Source organism: Elephantulus edwardii, unplaced genomic scaffold (genome assembly GCF_000299155.1).
Source record: "Elephantulus edwardii isolate Elephantulus edwardi_28Jun2011 unplaced genomic scaffold, EleEdw1.0 scaffold00001, whole genome shotgun sequence".
NCBI lineage: Eukaryota > Metazoa > Chordata > Mammalia > Macroscelidea > Macroscelididae > Elephantulus > Elephantulus edwardii.
The window spans coordinates 24,019,682-24,037,699 of NW_006399751.1; the positions used below are offsets into that span (position 1 = coordinate 24,019,682).

The window sequence follows — 18,018 nt, forward strand, 5'->3', positions numbered from 1 at the left end:
CAATCCGTCTCCGATTTCTTGGTTGCTGTTACCAAGAATGTTGACTGTGGAACCAAGTTAACTAAAACTGTTAACTATCTTAATCTCTTCAGCATCCATACTGATGCTGCCAATTGGCCCAATGGTGAGAATCTTTGTTTTCTTGATGTTGAGCTTCAATCCATATAGGAGGCTGCAGTCCTTGACCTCCTGCAGCAAGTGCTTCAGGTCCTCTTCAGTTTCAGCAAGCAGGGGTGTGTCACCTGTATAACGCAGGTTGTTGATGATTCTTCCACCAGTCCTGATGCCACATTCCTCCTCATATAGCCCAGAGTCTCGGATGATCTGTTCTGCATATAGATTGAAAAGGTATGGAGACAGAACACATCCTTGATGACCCTCTTCTTGATTTTAAAGCATGTAGTGTCTCCTTGCTCTGTTCTGATGATTGCCTTTTGGTCCAAATATAAGTTTCACATTGTTGTTGTTGTTTTTGTTATGTGCCATCGAGTCGCCTGTGATTCTGGGATTTCCATTCTTCTCAGAGTCAGCCATAGCTTGTTGTGATCCACACAGTCAAAAGACTTTGCATAGTCAATGAAACACAGATAAACATTCTTCTGGTATTATTTTCTTTCTGCCAAGATCCATCTAACATTAGCTATAATATTCCTAGTACCACAACCTCTTCTAAATCCAGCCTGCACATCTGGCTGTTCTCTGTTGACATATTGTTCCAAATTTTTTGGGATAATTTTCAGCAGAGTCTTGCTTCCATGTGATATTAATGATATTGTTTGATAATTTCTATACTCGGTTAGGTCATCATTTTTTTGAATGGGAACAAATATCGATCTTTTCAAGTCAGTTGGCCAGTTGACTGTCCTCCAGATTTCTTGGCACAATTTAGTGAGCACATCCAAGGCAGTGTCTGTATGTTGAAACATGTCAATTGTTATGCCATCAACTCCTGGAGCCTTGTTTTTCACCAATTCCTTCAAAGCAATTTGAACTTCCTCCTTCATCACCATAGGCTCTTGCTCATATGTTATTTCATGAAATTCTTCTGTGTCAGCCAATTCCTTCTGCTACAATGACTCTGTGTACTCCTTCCATCTTCTCTTGATACTCTGGATCATTTAACATTTTACCCAAAGTATCCTTAAGTATTGCCACCTTAGCTTGAATTTTTTTTCAGCTCCTTCAGCTTAAGAAACGTTGAGTAAGTTTGGTGCTTTTGATTTTCTGACTCCAGCTCTCTGCACATTTCATTATTGAAGTCATATTGGCTGCATCGTAAGAAACTGACAGCAGCATGATATGTTCAGAATCACAGACATCCTGATGGCTTGAGACTTAGGCCATCACATCAGGGGCTGCTCAATGGGAGACGGATGTTGAATGTCGTGGACAGTGAATACCACTATAATTCAAATATATGCATACCAAATACCCATGGAAAAAACAGTCAAGAAATCAAACAGCATATTCCATTAGGCAAATAAACTTTCGAGGATCTCTTCAACACATTAAAGAGCAAGGAGGTCAACTTAAAGGCTAAAGTATACCTAACTCAAACCATGGTGTTTTCAATTGCTTTGCGGATGCACTGAAAGTTAAACAAAGAATAAGGAAGACTGAAGAAGAATTGATGCCTTTAGATCTTGGTGTTGGCAAAGAGTACTGAATATATCATTGTTGTTATGTTACTTGCGACTCATAGTGACCCTATGTGCAAAGCCCTAAACTCTGCTCTGTCACTGCCTCTGGCACACCCACCCCAATTATCCCAGTCACTGAATCAATCCACCTCATAGAGGGTCTTCCCCTCCTGCGCTGTCCCCCATGGACTGCCCCAAAATCAGACAATCTGTCTTGGAAGGAGTATAGCCAAAGTTCTCTTTATAGGCAAAGATGGTGAGACTTTATCTTTGTACTTTGGGTATGACATCAGAAGGGGCGAGTCCTTGAAAAAGGGCATCATGCTTGGAAAAGTAGAGGGTTAGAGAACAAGAGGAAGATCTCAATGAGATGAACCAACAGGGACTGAACAATGGACACAGCAGACAATGTGAAGGCAGCATCCACACAACAGAATAAGGGAAAGATCGAGCAGGGTTTGGAACAAAAAGAACATACTCAAGAGAGTGAGTACAATATACATATAGATACAAAGATAAAAGGAACAGAATACAGAGCCTAGAAATAGAACTACACATATTTAGTCAATTAAATTTTTACAGGAGTAAAAAATTACAGGCAATTCCTTTTTCAACAAATTGTCCTGGAGCAATTGAGTCACCACATATAGCAACAATCAACAGATTTTAATCATATAAAAATTGTACTGAACATAATAAAACTAAGTGGATAATTAAAAATCTACAGCTGGAGGAAAATAATTAGATGACCTAGCTAATTTATACAGTCCAGGAGTTATTACAGAAAGAGGATGAAATTAGAAAGTACATCACAGCATGAGAAATTATATTTTTTGTAGTTTTTTGTTTATTTTTTGTAGTTTTTAAAATATTTTTCCTTTTTAAATTTTATATTAGTTTTCTCACAAAGGAGTAATGATCTTTTATATCTTGAAAGATTTGTTGTTGTTAAGATATAAAATTAATATTTTTTTAAGTATAGTAAATGAAATTCCTTAAGTCATTGCTCTCATTTCACCTGCCAATCAAAGAGTAAATCCTGTACAAAATCCTTAATTTCACTTCTACTCACCAAAGGCTAAGAGAAGTAAAAAGAAATGATACATGATCTATTCTAGATGAAGTATTCTTTAAAGCATTCACAGTGGGATAGAGAGGAGAAAATATCTACATTTCTACCTAAGCGATTTCTTTTTCTCAGTGATATTTAGGATATTGAGAGTGAATGTACAGACCAATGCACATGGATCCCACTGCTCTGATGACACTCAGAAGTGTGCCTTCAGCTAGTTTAGGAATCCTCAGTAAACGAACCAGAGGTGCAATTCCATTCCCTTCACAGATTTGATTTTGGTGCATTCTGCTGTCCTTACTTAGAGCTATGACTGCTTCACCTCCTGATAAAGAAAGAGAAACGAGATAAAGGGGGAAGTCTGGTATTCCAACTCTCTATTTACTTTGCCCAGTTTATGTATAGAAAATAACTTACCGACATATTGCATTTTAGCTGATGGTGACAAAAGCATATTTATTATAAAGTTGTATCCAATCTGTTCTGCCATGAACTTCTGTTGTTTCAACGTCTGTCCTGCCAAGGACCAAAGTGCCACAGCTCCTTGTTCCTTAACATCTACTTTAAATGCCTATTTTTTAAAAAGCCATTAATTCAATGAAAATTTATTGAACACTGAAGTTAATGTAGTAATCATGGATAAAATTGAAAATGGAGTATTCACTTATAAAAATGAAAACCAATCATAAAATTCTTACCTTTAGGAGCTTTAAAAGATATTGAATTATTGAGTTTTCAAAAAAAGCCTTCTGTATAGAAGGATTGTAACTTGCCAGTGATTCGACAGCCATTGCACCTTTCACTTGGACATTAAGGAGTTTCCCTTTAAATAGGGCCACCAGAGGACTAATCCCTCCTTCTGTAACTACAGCATTCTGAACCTCAGTGTTGTTGCGGGCCATTTCAGCAATGGTAGCAGAAGACACAGCCTTCAACACATCTTCAAATGAATTCCAGAACCAGTTAAGAAGGGGGAAAGTAAAACGGTATCACAATTCAAGATATCTTTAATTTCTCATATTATAAAACTAAATTTATAGACAACAATGGAAAATAGTCCCTGTAAGTTAGAACCAATTTTCCTGCAATAAGTTTGAGAACTTTTTCTTACACTGCAATATATTGAGTCAATGTTTTTCCTGCTGAACTAGAATAGAAAGAAAGATAATAAATTGGATAATGAAATAAAGAGAGAAATTTTTCTTCCAAAAATTTTTGGAAAACTCTAGACTTGAGATTATGCTGTTAAGTATGCTCACAGAACTGAGGTAACTCTTATAGAACCTAAGAGTCCATTTGCAAGTAGTTGTAGTAACTACATCATAGCATTTGGTATTCTTGGTGTTGTGAGTAATGTTGAATATAATTATTCACCTAGTGTTTTCTGATGACTTCAAATTATGAAATCAAATACCTGAGCTGTAGCTTGCAAAATATTTTCTGGTTATCAATGTGTGTATCGTCCAAACAAGGTGGAATCTATTATTCTGGGAACAAATAATGCCAGAAATTTCAGTTTAAGTGTTCCAGCTATTTACATCATATCACCTCTTTCTAGATAATAATCCAGGACACATGCGTGTATGGGACAATACAGCCAATCTCTTTAGAGTAATAGAGATAAAGGCTCACCTGAATCAGAACTCAGAAAGGTGATAAGATAATGGATGCCGTTGTGGTCTTTTACTGCTTTTTGATTGTCTGCATTTCCTATGCATAGAACCCGTATACAATTCATCACATTTACTAGTACGTTTTCTATGTCTGATTTCAAGAGATTTACCAGAGCTAGGATTCCATTCTAAAACAAAAAAATATCATTGAATTCATTTGAGATACATGCAGTCTTTGTATGGAAAATCAAGTCTATAATTTGCCTTGATTTAGACCCCTGCTTATCTAGGAGAGAATCAACATTCTTAAGCAAAGGTGTCTGTAATGACAGTGTACAACACATGATAGTTATCACCATTTTGAACAAAGGTTGTGTATGACAATTAAGGTATAGGTTCTACAAATATATTCTGAAATAGCTGCCTTTATAAAAAAATTTGAAACTGAGAGTTCACTGTTGTTGGGTACTGTTAAGTATTACTCATGGCAACCCTACGAGCATTAGAAATGAAAGGTGCTATATCCTGTGCTGTCCTCATCATCTCTGTCACACTGCCCATTGTTATGTGTCAATCCATCTTGTTAAAGATCTTCCCCTCTTTTGCTGAGTCTTCATTTTTTTGAGCATGATCTCTTCCTTCAGTAACTAACCCCTCCTAACAACATGCTCAATGTATGTGAGCTAAAGCTTCATCACCTTCTCTAAGGAGCATCCTGGCTGCCCCCTCTCCAAGACATACTTGTTCATTCTTCTGGCAGTCCATGGGATATTTAGTTCATTGTTGTTGTTGTTGATTGCCTTCAGGTTGAGCACAACTCAGAGCAACCCTATGAACAAAAGGCCTGAAGCCCCTCTACAATTATTGACATTTATCAAAGTTCATAGAGTTTCCAGAGTCATGTTATTTAGGAAGTGGATGGCACTGCATAGTATGCTATTGTTTTTATGTGCCACGGAGTCGCCTGCAATGTATAGTGACCCTATGTACAGCAGCTCTGAACCCTTTCCTGTCCTGAGCCAGTCTCACTAACACTGACACACTAACCCCTATTGCCTCAGTCACTGTATCAATGCATTTCATCCAGGGTCTTCCTCTCCTGCGCTGTCTGACCAACCTTCTGAGCACAATGTCCTTCTCCAAGGATGGGTTGCTCCTGGCCACATGCCCAAAGTAAGTGAAGCAGAGATTCAAAATCCTAGCCTCCATCTACAACCAGGAGAAGATAAAATAGATGAATGGGACCTTCTAAGAATCAAATTCCTATGCACTTCCAAAAACTTCTTCAACAGGGTAAAAAGGGAAGCCACAGACTGGGAAAAAGGTTTTGGTAATGACATGTCAGATAAAGGACTTATATCTAGACTTTATAAAATACTTGAACACAACAACAAGACAAAAATAAATAACCCAATTGAAAAATGGGCACAGGATATGAACAGACACTTCACCAAAGAAGACATTCAGGTGGCCAACAAGCACATGAAGAAATGTTCAAAATCCCTAGCTCTAAGAGAGATGCAAGTCAAAACAACTATGAGATATCATCTCACCCCAGTCAGAATAGCAAAATTTAACAGAACAGCAAGCAACAAACGCTGGCAAGGTTGTGTAAAAACTGGAACCCTTATTTACTGTTGGTAGAAGAGTAAAATGGTGCAATCATTGTGGAAAGTGGTATGGCACTTTCTCAAAAAGTTGCAAATAGAGAGACCATTTGACCCAGCAATTCCAATACTGAGAATATACCCTAAAGAGACCATAACTGACATCCAAGCAGATATATGCACACCCATGCTTATCACGGCTTTGTTCACAATAGCAAGGAGTTGGAAACAACCCAAGTGCCCATCAATAAATGAATGGATAGGGAAGCTGTGGTATATTCACACAATGGAATACTATGCTGCATTGAAAAACAAGGAACTCATGCAATATTGTTCAAAATGGGTGACCCTGGAGGACATTATGCTGAGTGAAGTATCTCAGTCACAAAAGGACAAATACTGCATGGTGTCACTGTTGTAGAATGGGACTGACATCAGGGTTGGGGTAGGACTGAGAAAAAATGGATAAAGTATGTATACTGCATTGAAACAGATGAGGGAGAGAACAATTTAAAAGCGATATATGATAGGGTATTATGGTTATCACAAGAGTCCAGAATTAAGGTTGCATAGTGGAGTGTACTCGGGGCGGTGGTGTGGGGGCTGTGGGGGGATTGTAAACCAATGAAAGAATTTTACTTTTCAAAGAGAGGAGTGAACTGGCGGGGAGGGGTGGGCAGGGAGAAAAGTGCAACAATGAATAAATGGAAATTCAAAATCTCTGTAAATGTTCATTAAAATTAATAAAATTGATTTTTTTTTAAAAAAAATCCTAGCCTCCAAGGGGAGACTTGGTTTCACCCTCTCCAAGACAGACCTATTTGTTTTCTTGGCAGTCCATGGTATATTCAAGACTCTTCTCCAGCACCACAACTTGAAGGCATCTATTCTTCTCTGTTGTCCTTAGTCATTGTCTAACTCTCTGAAGCATAGTAAGTAATTGAGAAGACCATGGCCTGGATTAGGCACACCTTTGTATTTAAACGGATATCGTTGCTCTTCAGCACTCTGGAGAGGTCTATGACAGTAGATTTTCTCAATGCAATTAATCTTTTGATTTCCTGACTACCGGTGTTAAAAGTGTTGATTGTGGATCTGAAGAAGCTGTAATTGCTCACAACCTCAATCTCTTCTCTATCTATTACGGTGCTGCCAATTGTCCCAGTGGTGAGAATCTTTGTCTTCCTGTGTTCATTGTAATATGTGTTAAATATTTAAGATGACTAAATAAGATCAATTGAAAATAATGTTCCATTTGGAATTGTATGCCATTGTGGATATTAGATTGGTAATTGATATTGCATTTGTGCAACACAAAAATTAAATATATATAATGGCCAACTATATTAATGTCTAACCATATCATTAATATCATGTTTAAGTAAAATATTGAGGATTATTTTTAAAAACAAGAGGCCTTCGAACAAAGGATAACATTGCTGATGAAAGATGTATCTTGGTTTAAAGCAGAGAATACCAGAAAGATGTTTATCTGTGTTTTATTGACTATGTACAAGCATTTGACCATGCAGATCATAACAAATTATGGCTAACATTGAGAAGAATGGGAATCCCAGAAAACGTTGTGTTCAGGTGAAATATATTCATAGATCAAAAAGCTGTTGTCCAAAGGGAACAAGGGAATAATGCATGGTTTAAAATCAGGGAAAGTGTATGCTGGATTTGTGTCCTCTCTCCATACCTATGTAATCTGTATGCTGAGCAAATCATTCCCAAAGCTGAACTATATGAAGAATGGCATAAGCATTGAGGAAGACTCATCAACAATCTGCATTATGCAGATGATACAACCTTGCTTGCTGAAAGTGAAAAGGACTTGAAATACTTGCTTCAGAAGTTCAAAGTCTACAACCTTCAAAATGGATTATATCTTAACATCAACAACAACAACAAAATTCTCACCACTAATAGGCAGCATCATGATATATGAAGAAAAGAATGAAATTGTCAATGATTTCATTATACTTAGATCCACTTTAGAGACCAAGGTAACAGCAGTCAAGAAATCAAAATTAGGATTGCATTGGAAAAATCTAGTGTCAGGGACCTCTCTCCAAAATGTCAAAGAGCAATGTCTACTTTTAAAGTTTAAAGTCTAAGGTGTGCCTGATCCAAGCCTGGCCTTTTTCAATTACTTCCTAAACATCTGAAAACTGAACTATGAATAAGGATGACAGTATAAGAATTGATGCCTTTGAATTGTGATGTTGGAGAAATACTGAATATCCCATGAACTTCCTACAGAACAAACAAATGTTTATTGGAGGAAGTGCAACCACCCTGCTCCTTAGAGGCAAGGAGGTAAAACTCCGTTTCACACACTGGGCATGTGGTCAGAAGTGGGTGGTCCTTAAAGAAGGGAATCAGGCTGGGAAAAATAGAGGGTCAAAGAAGAGAGGAAACGCTTAGTAGGTGGATTGCCCCTGTGACTGTAACTATTGTAAGGAGACCCAGGATAGAACAAGGTTCAGATCTGTTAGAGTTGCTATGAGTGGTAGTCAATTCAACGCCATTGAACAATACAACAACAACAGCATGCTGATGTACATGTTGTTTGCTGTGCTGTGAATAACTGTTAACTCTCATCTATTAAATCTTGTCTGCTTTTGGAATTTAGAAGGTTGGGACATAGTTATTCCTTGTCACCCTCATTGAAATGAATACCTTTTCTGAAAGGCTTGCTTTCCATAACGCGGATCTCTAAAGCTCCTCAACAGGGAAGGGCACCAGCAAGGAAGCTATGCTGCTAACTGAAGGACGCCCCTCTCCAGTCTTTGAATCCACCCGCGACCCCACAGGAGAAAGACGAGCAGTCTCCTCCTGTGTGACTTATGGCCTCTAAAAGCAGACTGTAGGGTCAGTTCTGAGTCAGTTTTGACTTGAGGGCAATGAAAGAAAATGAGGGAGATGCTGTACAAAAAGAACTTACATGTTGGGCAATAACATCCTTGTTTCCAAGTTGAGCAATATCATAAAGAATGACAGCACAACGAGAGTGTAGTTCAGGTTCTTCGGATGCTAGGAGGTTGATCAGAGCTGGGATGCCCTCTGCTTCGACCACAGCATTTGCTACAGACATGTGGGGTGTGATATTACTCAATAGCCCAACTGTTTTGCATTGTAACTTTATTTTGGAACATTTTAGGAGATTGATTAAGGCAGGAATGGTGCCTGTAATGAAGAGACAAAGTATGACTTATTTATTATAGGATTTAAAGAATATTTAAGACATTATAATAGAAATAATTGGCAAATAATTACATAAAATAAAACATTACTTTTACATTTTAAAACTATACAAATACATTTTTATGTCTTATCAATCCAATAGACAGCTCTCCGTGCTTAGACATTTTACTTTCTTTTTAAAAAATAAAACAAAACATTTTCTCTATCTTCACTAAAGCTGGCATTTTACTTTCATATAACATACAATAAGATGTGAACTTATAGCCTTAAGCCACTTTTGTAATGCTGAATTTCAGGGTGAAGCCAAAATCTTGACCTATTATATAGAAGAGTTTTTTGTTTGTTGCATCCACTTTGAATGGCAGTATTTGTGCACTTACTTGAAATTTCTATTTTTTTTGCGTATTTTTATACAAGCAAATAGAAAACAGGAAAAATAAAGAGCAGGATCTAATAGGAAGCTGCATCAACTTCACGGGCTAAAATACAGAAATCAGGGGCTATGGTGAAAAGAGAAAAGCTGGCTTAAGTTAGATTCTGCTTGTACTCTATTCAGTATGAAAGGAAAGAACACAGAGGACATTATGGAAAATATATACAGTATACACTGTGCCTCAGCAGCAACAAAACAAGGATCCGTATTGCTGGACCAACAGGCACCACCATGATAAAAAGAGAAAAGAAGTGAAAGTGTCAATGATTTAATTTTACTTGGGTCCACAATCAACACTCATGCTAGTAGTACTTAAGGAATTAAAAGTCAGATTCATTAGGCAAATCTGCTTTTTAAAAAAAAAATTCAGATGAATTAATTTAATTCCAAGATTTCCAGAATTCTGGGCATAACAAAGAATGAAAAGCAGATTCTGACAGGACTTTGGATTGTGTTTACTTTGACTGCACAGATAAAATCAGAGTGGCAAAGTGAGAAGTGAAGAGATGGACTATCACATGGATTTTTTTTTCTTCATTGTTTTACAAAAGTTTGTTCTTAAATGTACAACAGGCTCCAAGACAATACTTCATTTTAACTATAGGTGGCAACAGACATGACAGTGGAGAATACAGATGTGTTGTTCTTTGGTTTTGTTTTTATTTTGCTTGTCTTTTATCTTCAAGGAAACTAAGAAGTAAATTAGTGTACAGATGAAGCAACTATAATTATTACCCTAATATTTGCTTTCACTAGCTTTTACTTTTCTCTATTTTTTAAATTGGTTTACTTATAAAGTTTGTATACACTGTATTGCATACTATTCTTCATTCAGACTGTTTTATACAGTTATTCACATGCATTATGTTTTATAAAATTAATCACGGTTGGTCCTTATTCATGTTTTTAAAAGGAATGGAAGTAAAGTTCACCATTGCCATAGTCACAAAGAACAGGTTATTTTTTGCCAGATTTCTTAATTCCACCTGTGGCCAGGGGAACTTTGCCTGTGGTCTTGGCTTTTCGTTCCTTGAGTTTCTTCTGTTCTTTTTGTCTCTGTTGAAAACTTTATCTTCCTCACCCATTTCCGTGATCTGCTTCTTGAGCTGTTTCAGGGGCTTCTTTTTGCCATCTTCATGGCCAGACATGGTGCCAGACACTGTTACGCAGTTCTTTAAAGTGTTAAAGAACAAAGAGGTCAGTTTAGGCGAGCTCTGGTGGCCTAGTGGCAGGAAACTGCACTGCAATCCCAGAGGTGAATGGTTCAAATCCACCAGATGCTCTGCTGAAGAAGGAGGAACAATCACCTCCTGTACCAGTCAGATCCGATTTGACGGTACACACGTTAAAAAAAAAAAAAAAAAAAAAAAAAAGAGGTCAGTTTAAAGACTAAGGTATACCTGACTCAAGTCATGGTATTTTCAATTGCTTCATATGCTTGTGAAAGGTAGACATAAGAAAGGGAGACTGAAGAAGAATAGTTATCTCTCAATTTGGTGTTGGTGAAGAGTACCAAGCATACCAAATCCTGCTATAAGAACAAAAATATCTATCTTGGAAGAAGTTCACACAGGTTGCTCATTTAGAGGCAAGGGTAAAACTTTTTTCACATTCTTCATTTTTTTAAGAGATGCCAGTCCTTGGGGAAAAAACCTCTTATGCTTAATAAAATGAGGGTCAGTGAAAGAGAGGAAGACTCTCAACAACATGGATCGAACTAGTGACTACAACCATAGGCTTGAACATGGTGAAGATTGTGAGGATAGAGTAGGATCTGGTAAGGTTTCAATTCATTGTTCACAGGGTCACTGACCATGTTTTTAAGAATAAATTAGGGAACAAATATAATAAAATAAAATTTTAATTCATTAGTCCAATAAATACTTAAGGAGCAAAACCCAGAAACATGCTGCTCTCGAGTCAGTTCTGACTCATAGTGACCTTACGTTGGGTTTCTGAAGCTGTAAATCTTTACCAGAGGAAACTGTTCATCTTTCATGCAATGAGGGGGATTTAAACCTCTGAACTTTCTATTAACAGTGGCACATGTTATGCATTACACAACCAGAGCTCTAAACTTATATTGTGGGTAGTGCCTACTATATTTAACATTTCTATCATTTAAAAAATTCTATTAAACCGTACCATTCACACAGCAATCCTATATGAACCATTTCAGTAATGAGAAAACTAGGTTTAGAGAAGTTAAGAAAGTAGACTAAGCTCTAAATGCAGAGATAATCCCAAAACCAAATCCTATTCCAAAACCTATTTTAAGTAAAATAAGTAAACAAATGCAAATACTGAATAAAGGAAAATTTAACTAGATTACTATGTGGAAAAGAAGTTGTTTCTTAAACCAAAGTAAATATTAGCGATAGTATGTCCTTTAAAATCTTTTTAAAGCTTGTAAACTTCTAGAAAAATGTAATTAGAAGAATTTTTTATACTGTTCAGTACTGAATTAGTCCTGTTTCCCAATGGAAAAGAAAAGGTTGATCTGAAAGGGTAGTGATCTTAGAAAAAAAAGACACTTAAAATCAACTTAAAATCTCCTTCTACAATGAAAAATGTATTTTAAAGTGATTGCTCTTTATATGCCAACACATAAATTAATATAAGCAAAATATACTGAATAGATTTTATTATTACCTGCATCCAAAATACATTTCCAGTATCGAGCATTTGCTAAGCAAATTACTTCAAGGGACATGACAGCCATCATCTTTCTTTTATAGTTTTCAGACTGCAACATTTCTGGTAAGTTTTCAACAGAAAAACATAAACTGTAGCTTCACAAACAGCAAGGGAATTTCTGATTGATTATATTTCTGTACAGGTCAAAGAAAACTAAGTTCACAATCATCACTACCCAAATACAATAAATAAATTCCCTGTTGTTCATGTATGTCATTGACTAAATGTTGAAGAAATCAACACTACCATGAAAAAGAGTACAGCATAAATCATTACATCACACGGATGGATCTAGAGGACATTTTTGTGTACCATCAAGTAGGAACTGACCCATACCTGTCCCTCCTGTGGGGTTCCAGAAGCCGTTAATCACCTGTGAGGAGACTGCCCATCGTTCTCACACAGAGTAGTTGGTGAATTTGAGCCGCTCAATGAGATATATACACAGATATCTACACCCATGATCTTTGAAGTTTGTCTATAGAAGTAAAGAATTTTCTGAAACACTTCCTTGGATCTCAATAGCTTAGAATGACTGGTCATATACTTCAAACTCACTTGAAAAATAGTATGTCTCCCTTGCCTGAAATCAAGTGTTGAATATGATCTAAACTTTAGTTTCCAAAGAGGGTAAAGTTAATTACATTTCCATCAGTAAATGTACAACATCCACTATATGTATTAGTCTAATAGCCACACATGAGTATAAAGAAAACATACAGTTTAAAAAAAATCTTCAGTGAATTATAATAATAATAATAATAATATAAATTATTATTATTTCCTTATTTTTAAAATGGATCCCTGGCAGTTCTCTGTTGATTTACTGTACTAGCCACTTTTGAATAATCTTCAGCAAGATTTTGCTTGCATGGGATATTAATGATGTTGATCAATAATTTGATGTTGGATCACATTTTGGGGGAATGGGAATAATATGAATATTTTCTAATCTGTTGGCAGGGTTCAGCACTATGGTGCATAGGGTCACCATGAGTTGCAGTTGACTCGATGACACATAACAACAATAGTAGAAGGCAATGAACAAGTTATAAAAACACTACTAAGTGGAAACCCCTAGCATATAACAACAAACATCATTCCTTCAGAACAGCAAGATGAGGAAGCTTGAGCTTACTCTTCAGTACTCTCAGCTTGAGAAATGCCAAGGGAGTTTCCCCCTTGTTTTCTGACTCTAGTTCTTTGCTCATTTTATTATAATCTTTTGCTTTGTCTTCTTAAGCTCCTATCTGAAATCTTCTGTCCAATTCTTTACTTTGGCATTTCTTCCCTTAATTTTGGCTTCTCATCATTCTACTAAAATATTCAGAGTCTCTTCTGACATCCAAAAATGGCCAAAATGGTACATCAACAGAGAAATGTCAGAAATTCAAGCTGCGTTTAGAAGAGGCTATGGCACCAGCATACTATTATTGCTAATGTCAGATGGATCTTGGCTGAAAGCAGAGAATACTGGAAGTATGTCTATTGCGTATTACTGACTGTGCAAAAGCATTTGACTGTGAGAGTCACAACAAATTATGGCTTACAATGAGAAGAATGGGAATCCCAGAACACATAATTGTACTCATGTGAAGTCTAAAGCTAGACCAAGAGGCTCTTGTCCAAACAGGTCTTGACTCAAGCCATGGTCTTCTCAATTATTTGTTATGCATTTGAAAGTTGGACAGTGAATAAGGATGCCAGAAGAACTGATGCCTTTGCATTGTAGTTGTAGAGAATGGTGCTGAATATCGCTTAGACTGTCAACAGAACAAACAGATCTGTCTTGGAGAAAGTGAAACCAAGATGCCTTTTGTAGTCAAAGATAGTGAAGTTTCATCTCATACACACCTTTTTTTTGTTAGTGAGGGGCCAGTTCTTAGAGAAAGATATCATATGAGGAAAGGTGGAAGGTTAGCACAGGAGAGGAAGACCCTCAACAAGATGAATTGACACAGTTGCTGCAGCAATAGCTCAAGTATATTAGAGATTGTGAGGATCAAAGAGTAGTACTAAATGGCACTTAACAACAACATATACGTATCAATATGTCTTGCACAAAGTGTAACCAGAGTGCTCTTTAGAGGTGAGGATGGCAAAGCTTCAAATTATATCTTTGGGGCATGTTGTTAGGAAGGGCCATTGCTTGGAAAGGACATCATGCTTGGAAAGGTGGAGCATCAATGAAAGAGAGGAAGACCCTTAAAGAGATGGATTGACTCAGTGACTGTAACAATGAGCTCAAGTATGTCAGAGATGATGAGGATGGCACAGGATAGGGCAGAGTTCAGGTACATTGTTTATAGAGTTACTATAAATTCTGACTAGACAGCATCTAACCGCAACAACATATACATATGAAAGTGGAACAAAAGACTTAGGAGACAGTAGAATTGATGCATCTAATTTGTATCTAATTGTATTATTTGGGTCCACAATTAACACCCTTGGACCAGCATTCAGGAAATCAGGAGACATATTGCACTGGGAAAACCTGCAGTTACTGATCTTTCCAAATTTTTGAGAAATAATGATATCATTGCGAGGACTAAGGTTTATCCGATTCAGGCCATCACTTGCTATGCATCTGAGCACTGAATAATGAATGGGGATTTCAGAAGAAAGGATGCCTTTGAGCTGTGGTGTTAGAAAAAAAAACCTCTGAACTTCCCACAGAGAGCCAACAGACTTAACAAGTATGTCTTAGAGAGAGTGCAGCCAGAGTGTTATTTGGAGGCAAGGATGAAGATGCTTTGCCTCACACACTTCAAGCATGTTGTGAGAAGGGGCTATTCCTTGGAGAGGGACATCATGCTTGAAAAAGTAGAGGGTTGGTGAAGGAGAGGAAGACCCTTGACCAGGGAGTTTGACACAGTGACTGCCTCAATGGGATCTAATGTGTCAGGAAGAGTGAGGACGGCACAGGATAGAACAGGGTTCAGATCTGTTGTTCATAGGGTCACTATGAGTTGTACTTAACTCGATGCATCTAACAATAACCACACTTGTGGTGATGGAACTAGATTTGGCACTACATTTCATACCACAGTTAGTATTAGAATAATCCTGAATATATCATGGGCTGTCAAAAGGATGAACACATCTAGTTTGGAAAAAGTATAGACATTGTTGCTGAGCGCCCTTGAGTCAGAACTCATTGCTGATCCTCCAGCTGATTTTCAGAGGCAGTAAATCGCACAGGAGAAGGTTGTCCATCCTTCACTCACGGAGAAGCAGGTAGATTTGAACCTTTGAGATGGAAAGGCAGCTTCTTACCATTTGTCGAGGCGCACAGTAAAGTCAGAACTAACCCATAGCTGACCGTCCAGCAGGTTTTCAGAGGCAATTAATCGCACGGGAGGCACTTACCCATCCTTCTCCTTTGGAGCAGCTGGTGGCCTCAAACTGCGTGCCTTGAGGACTGCAGCGCAGCTTCTTGCCACAAGGCCACCCTGATACATTTATCAAAATATGAGGACTGATATCATGCAATTTGTCTTTAAAATTCAGAGGAAAGAATTAAGTTAGAGGGGGATATTCTACATTTACACTTCTTCACCATTTTTTTTAATGGAGAACCACTGCACTTTTGGAGAAGGTTGATGTTTTTGTAATTGTGTAAAATGTAGACTGTTTAGATAACACAGTGCTTTTTTTGTATAATACCGCTTTTAAAATTTTTTAAATGTGTGTGAAAGTTTATAAATTATATTTATTTTTCATTCAATCATTCAGAGACATTTTGTTTTATAACATGAATGGCCACTGATTAATGTAATGAATAAACTATATCTGATGAACACTTATTTATTGCCTGTCCCTTCATCCCATTTATCTATTTTTTAATTCTTACTCCTCTCCTTCTTCCCTCTCATCGCTATCATTCATCCAAATGATAACTATTTTGTAGGTATTAATATGATATCTGCTTTTGATAATTTAAAACTATTTTGTGGGTCAAATATCTTAATTTAGAAATAAAAATATTTTACACATAAATATGTCACTCAGCATTATCTTTGTTTCTGGCTTTTACTCACAAAATGTTTATTACATGCTTTCTATATAAAGTATGACATGTGTTATTTCATTTCGAAGTCAGAATCAATAATTAAACTGAACTATAAAAAGCACATTAAGAAGAGATTATATACTCACCTACTAAAGTTTTCCAAACTGGGAGTTCAGGAATATTTAATTCTATTAAATACTTGAGAACTTCTGTGTGAAAACTTAACACTGACAAATGAATTATATTATTTCCTTTAATATCAGTTTTTCTCCAGTTAGCACCAAAGGAAAACAGGTACTGGATAGTGTCCAATGCTCCTGAAGTGGCAGCAAGTAACAGTGGAGTACACTGATTGCTAAAAGCCAAGAGATAAGCAATAATAAACAAGCACACTGACACTGTTGAATACACTTTTTTTAAAGTTATTAAAATTGTTGTTGGGAGGAGCATTCTGATCTATTCTATCACCTCTATGTCCTAAAGCACTCTTGCCTTCCTAGGACTAGAAAGTCTAGAACCTGTACTCCAATCCCAAATGCACGTGGTTCCAATTCACCAGTGGGTTCCCGGGAGAAGGATGGGCAACCTCTTGTGATAAACTGCCTCTGAAAACCCACTGGAGGGTCACCTATATGTCATCCTTATTGGATGACACATAATAACAACAATAATAATCTTAACTAGGGCTCTTTGGTGGCTTAATACACTGGCAACCATACAGTTTGAATCTACTGGCAAGACATACAGTTTGAAACTACCAGTCAAAGCACAAAAATAAGCAATCTTCTCATTTGTAATTGCTGCCTCTCTTTAGATAGGGAATGTCGTCCTTTTCAATTGACAGCCTCTGAAAACCGATTGGAAAGTCTGCTATGAATCAGCTTGTGGTAGTAGAGGTTCTGGTTTCCCAAAGAGGAAAGATTTATTTCTTCACTGAAATGGTAGATTAATACTCTGTCCTGAGAAAACCTAATATATTCAAAGAACAAGAACCACTTGAATAAAAATGTCTGTAAATTATTACCTATCTTGGGAGGAGCTAGAGAGCATTATGCTGAGTGAACTAACTCAGTCCCACAAGAACAAATAATTGTATAAAACCATTGCTGTGGAATGAGTATAAGGATCGAAGGGGCAGGGGAGGGTGGAAGCAGAGGGATGAAGATGTGCAGGGGGAGGGGAGGATGAATCATGGAGTGGTACAATTTGATGGGTGGGGTGTGAGGGAAATTGAAAGGATCTGTTCTGGAAAACAAAGTATTTGAATTTTGTAAATAAACTAGTATAATTAAAAAAATTTAAACACTATGCCTGAATCATGGCCAAAGATTTAAATTGTAATCTGGTCTATAAATTAGCATCCATAAAAGGATCTTATTGCAACGATTTCCCTCCTCCTCCCCTTTTTAAGTGTATTTCTTTTCTGGATACTTCTGAGTACCTCTTCTCTGTAGCTAAGGCTGATTTAGTTTTTTTTCCTGGAGCCCAAGGCTGTCTCTTGGTTGAGTAGAGTCTCATCTAGAGCAGATTTCTTTTGCTGATCTCTGATTTCTTACAGGGAATTTCATGATTATTTAATCTGATAAACTAATATCTAGGGCAAGGTCAGGGAAAACTACTCAGAATTTACTCTAATACTTACAGAAAACTGAGAAATCTAGTCTTTATGACAACAAATAAGCCTTTCATAACCTTTCAAATCATACCAATTCTGAATGGACTTGCCTTTAG

The 18,018-nt window shown here is 37.0% G+C and overlaps 1 protein-coding gene across 1 annotated transcript in view; it reads right to left on the reverse strand.

The window, feature by feature from the left end:
• ANKAR (ankyrin and armadillo repeat containing) overlaps nt 1-18,018 on the reverse strand; it is an 84,696-nt gene that overhangs the window by 36,526 nt on the left and 30,152 nt on the right. The window contains exons 8-14 of the mRNA XM_006878938.1: nt 16,434-16,642; nt 12,228-12,332; nt 8,883-9,124; nt 4,345-4,513; nt 3,411-3,652; nt 3,130-3,283; nt 2,876-3,037 (exon numbers count right to left, since the gene is read on the reverse strand). Of these exons, the coding sequence (XP_006879000.1) occupies nt 2,876-3,037; nt 3,130-3,283; nt 3,411-3,652; nt 4,345-4,513; nt 8,883-9,124; nt 12,228-12,332; nt 16,434-16,642 (1,283 nt within the window). The remainder of the gene's footprint in view (nt 1-2,875; nt 3,038-3,129; nt 3,284-3,410; nt 3,653-4,344; nt 4,514-8,882; nt 9,125-12,227; nt 12,333-16,433; nt 16,643-18,018) is intronic.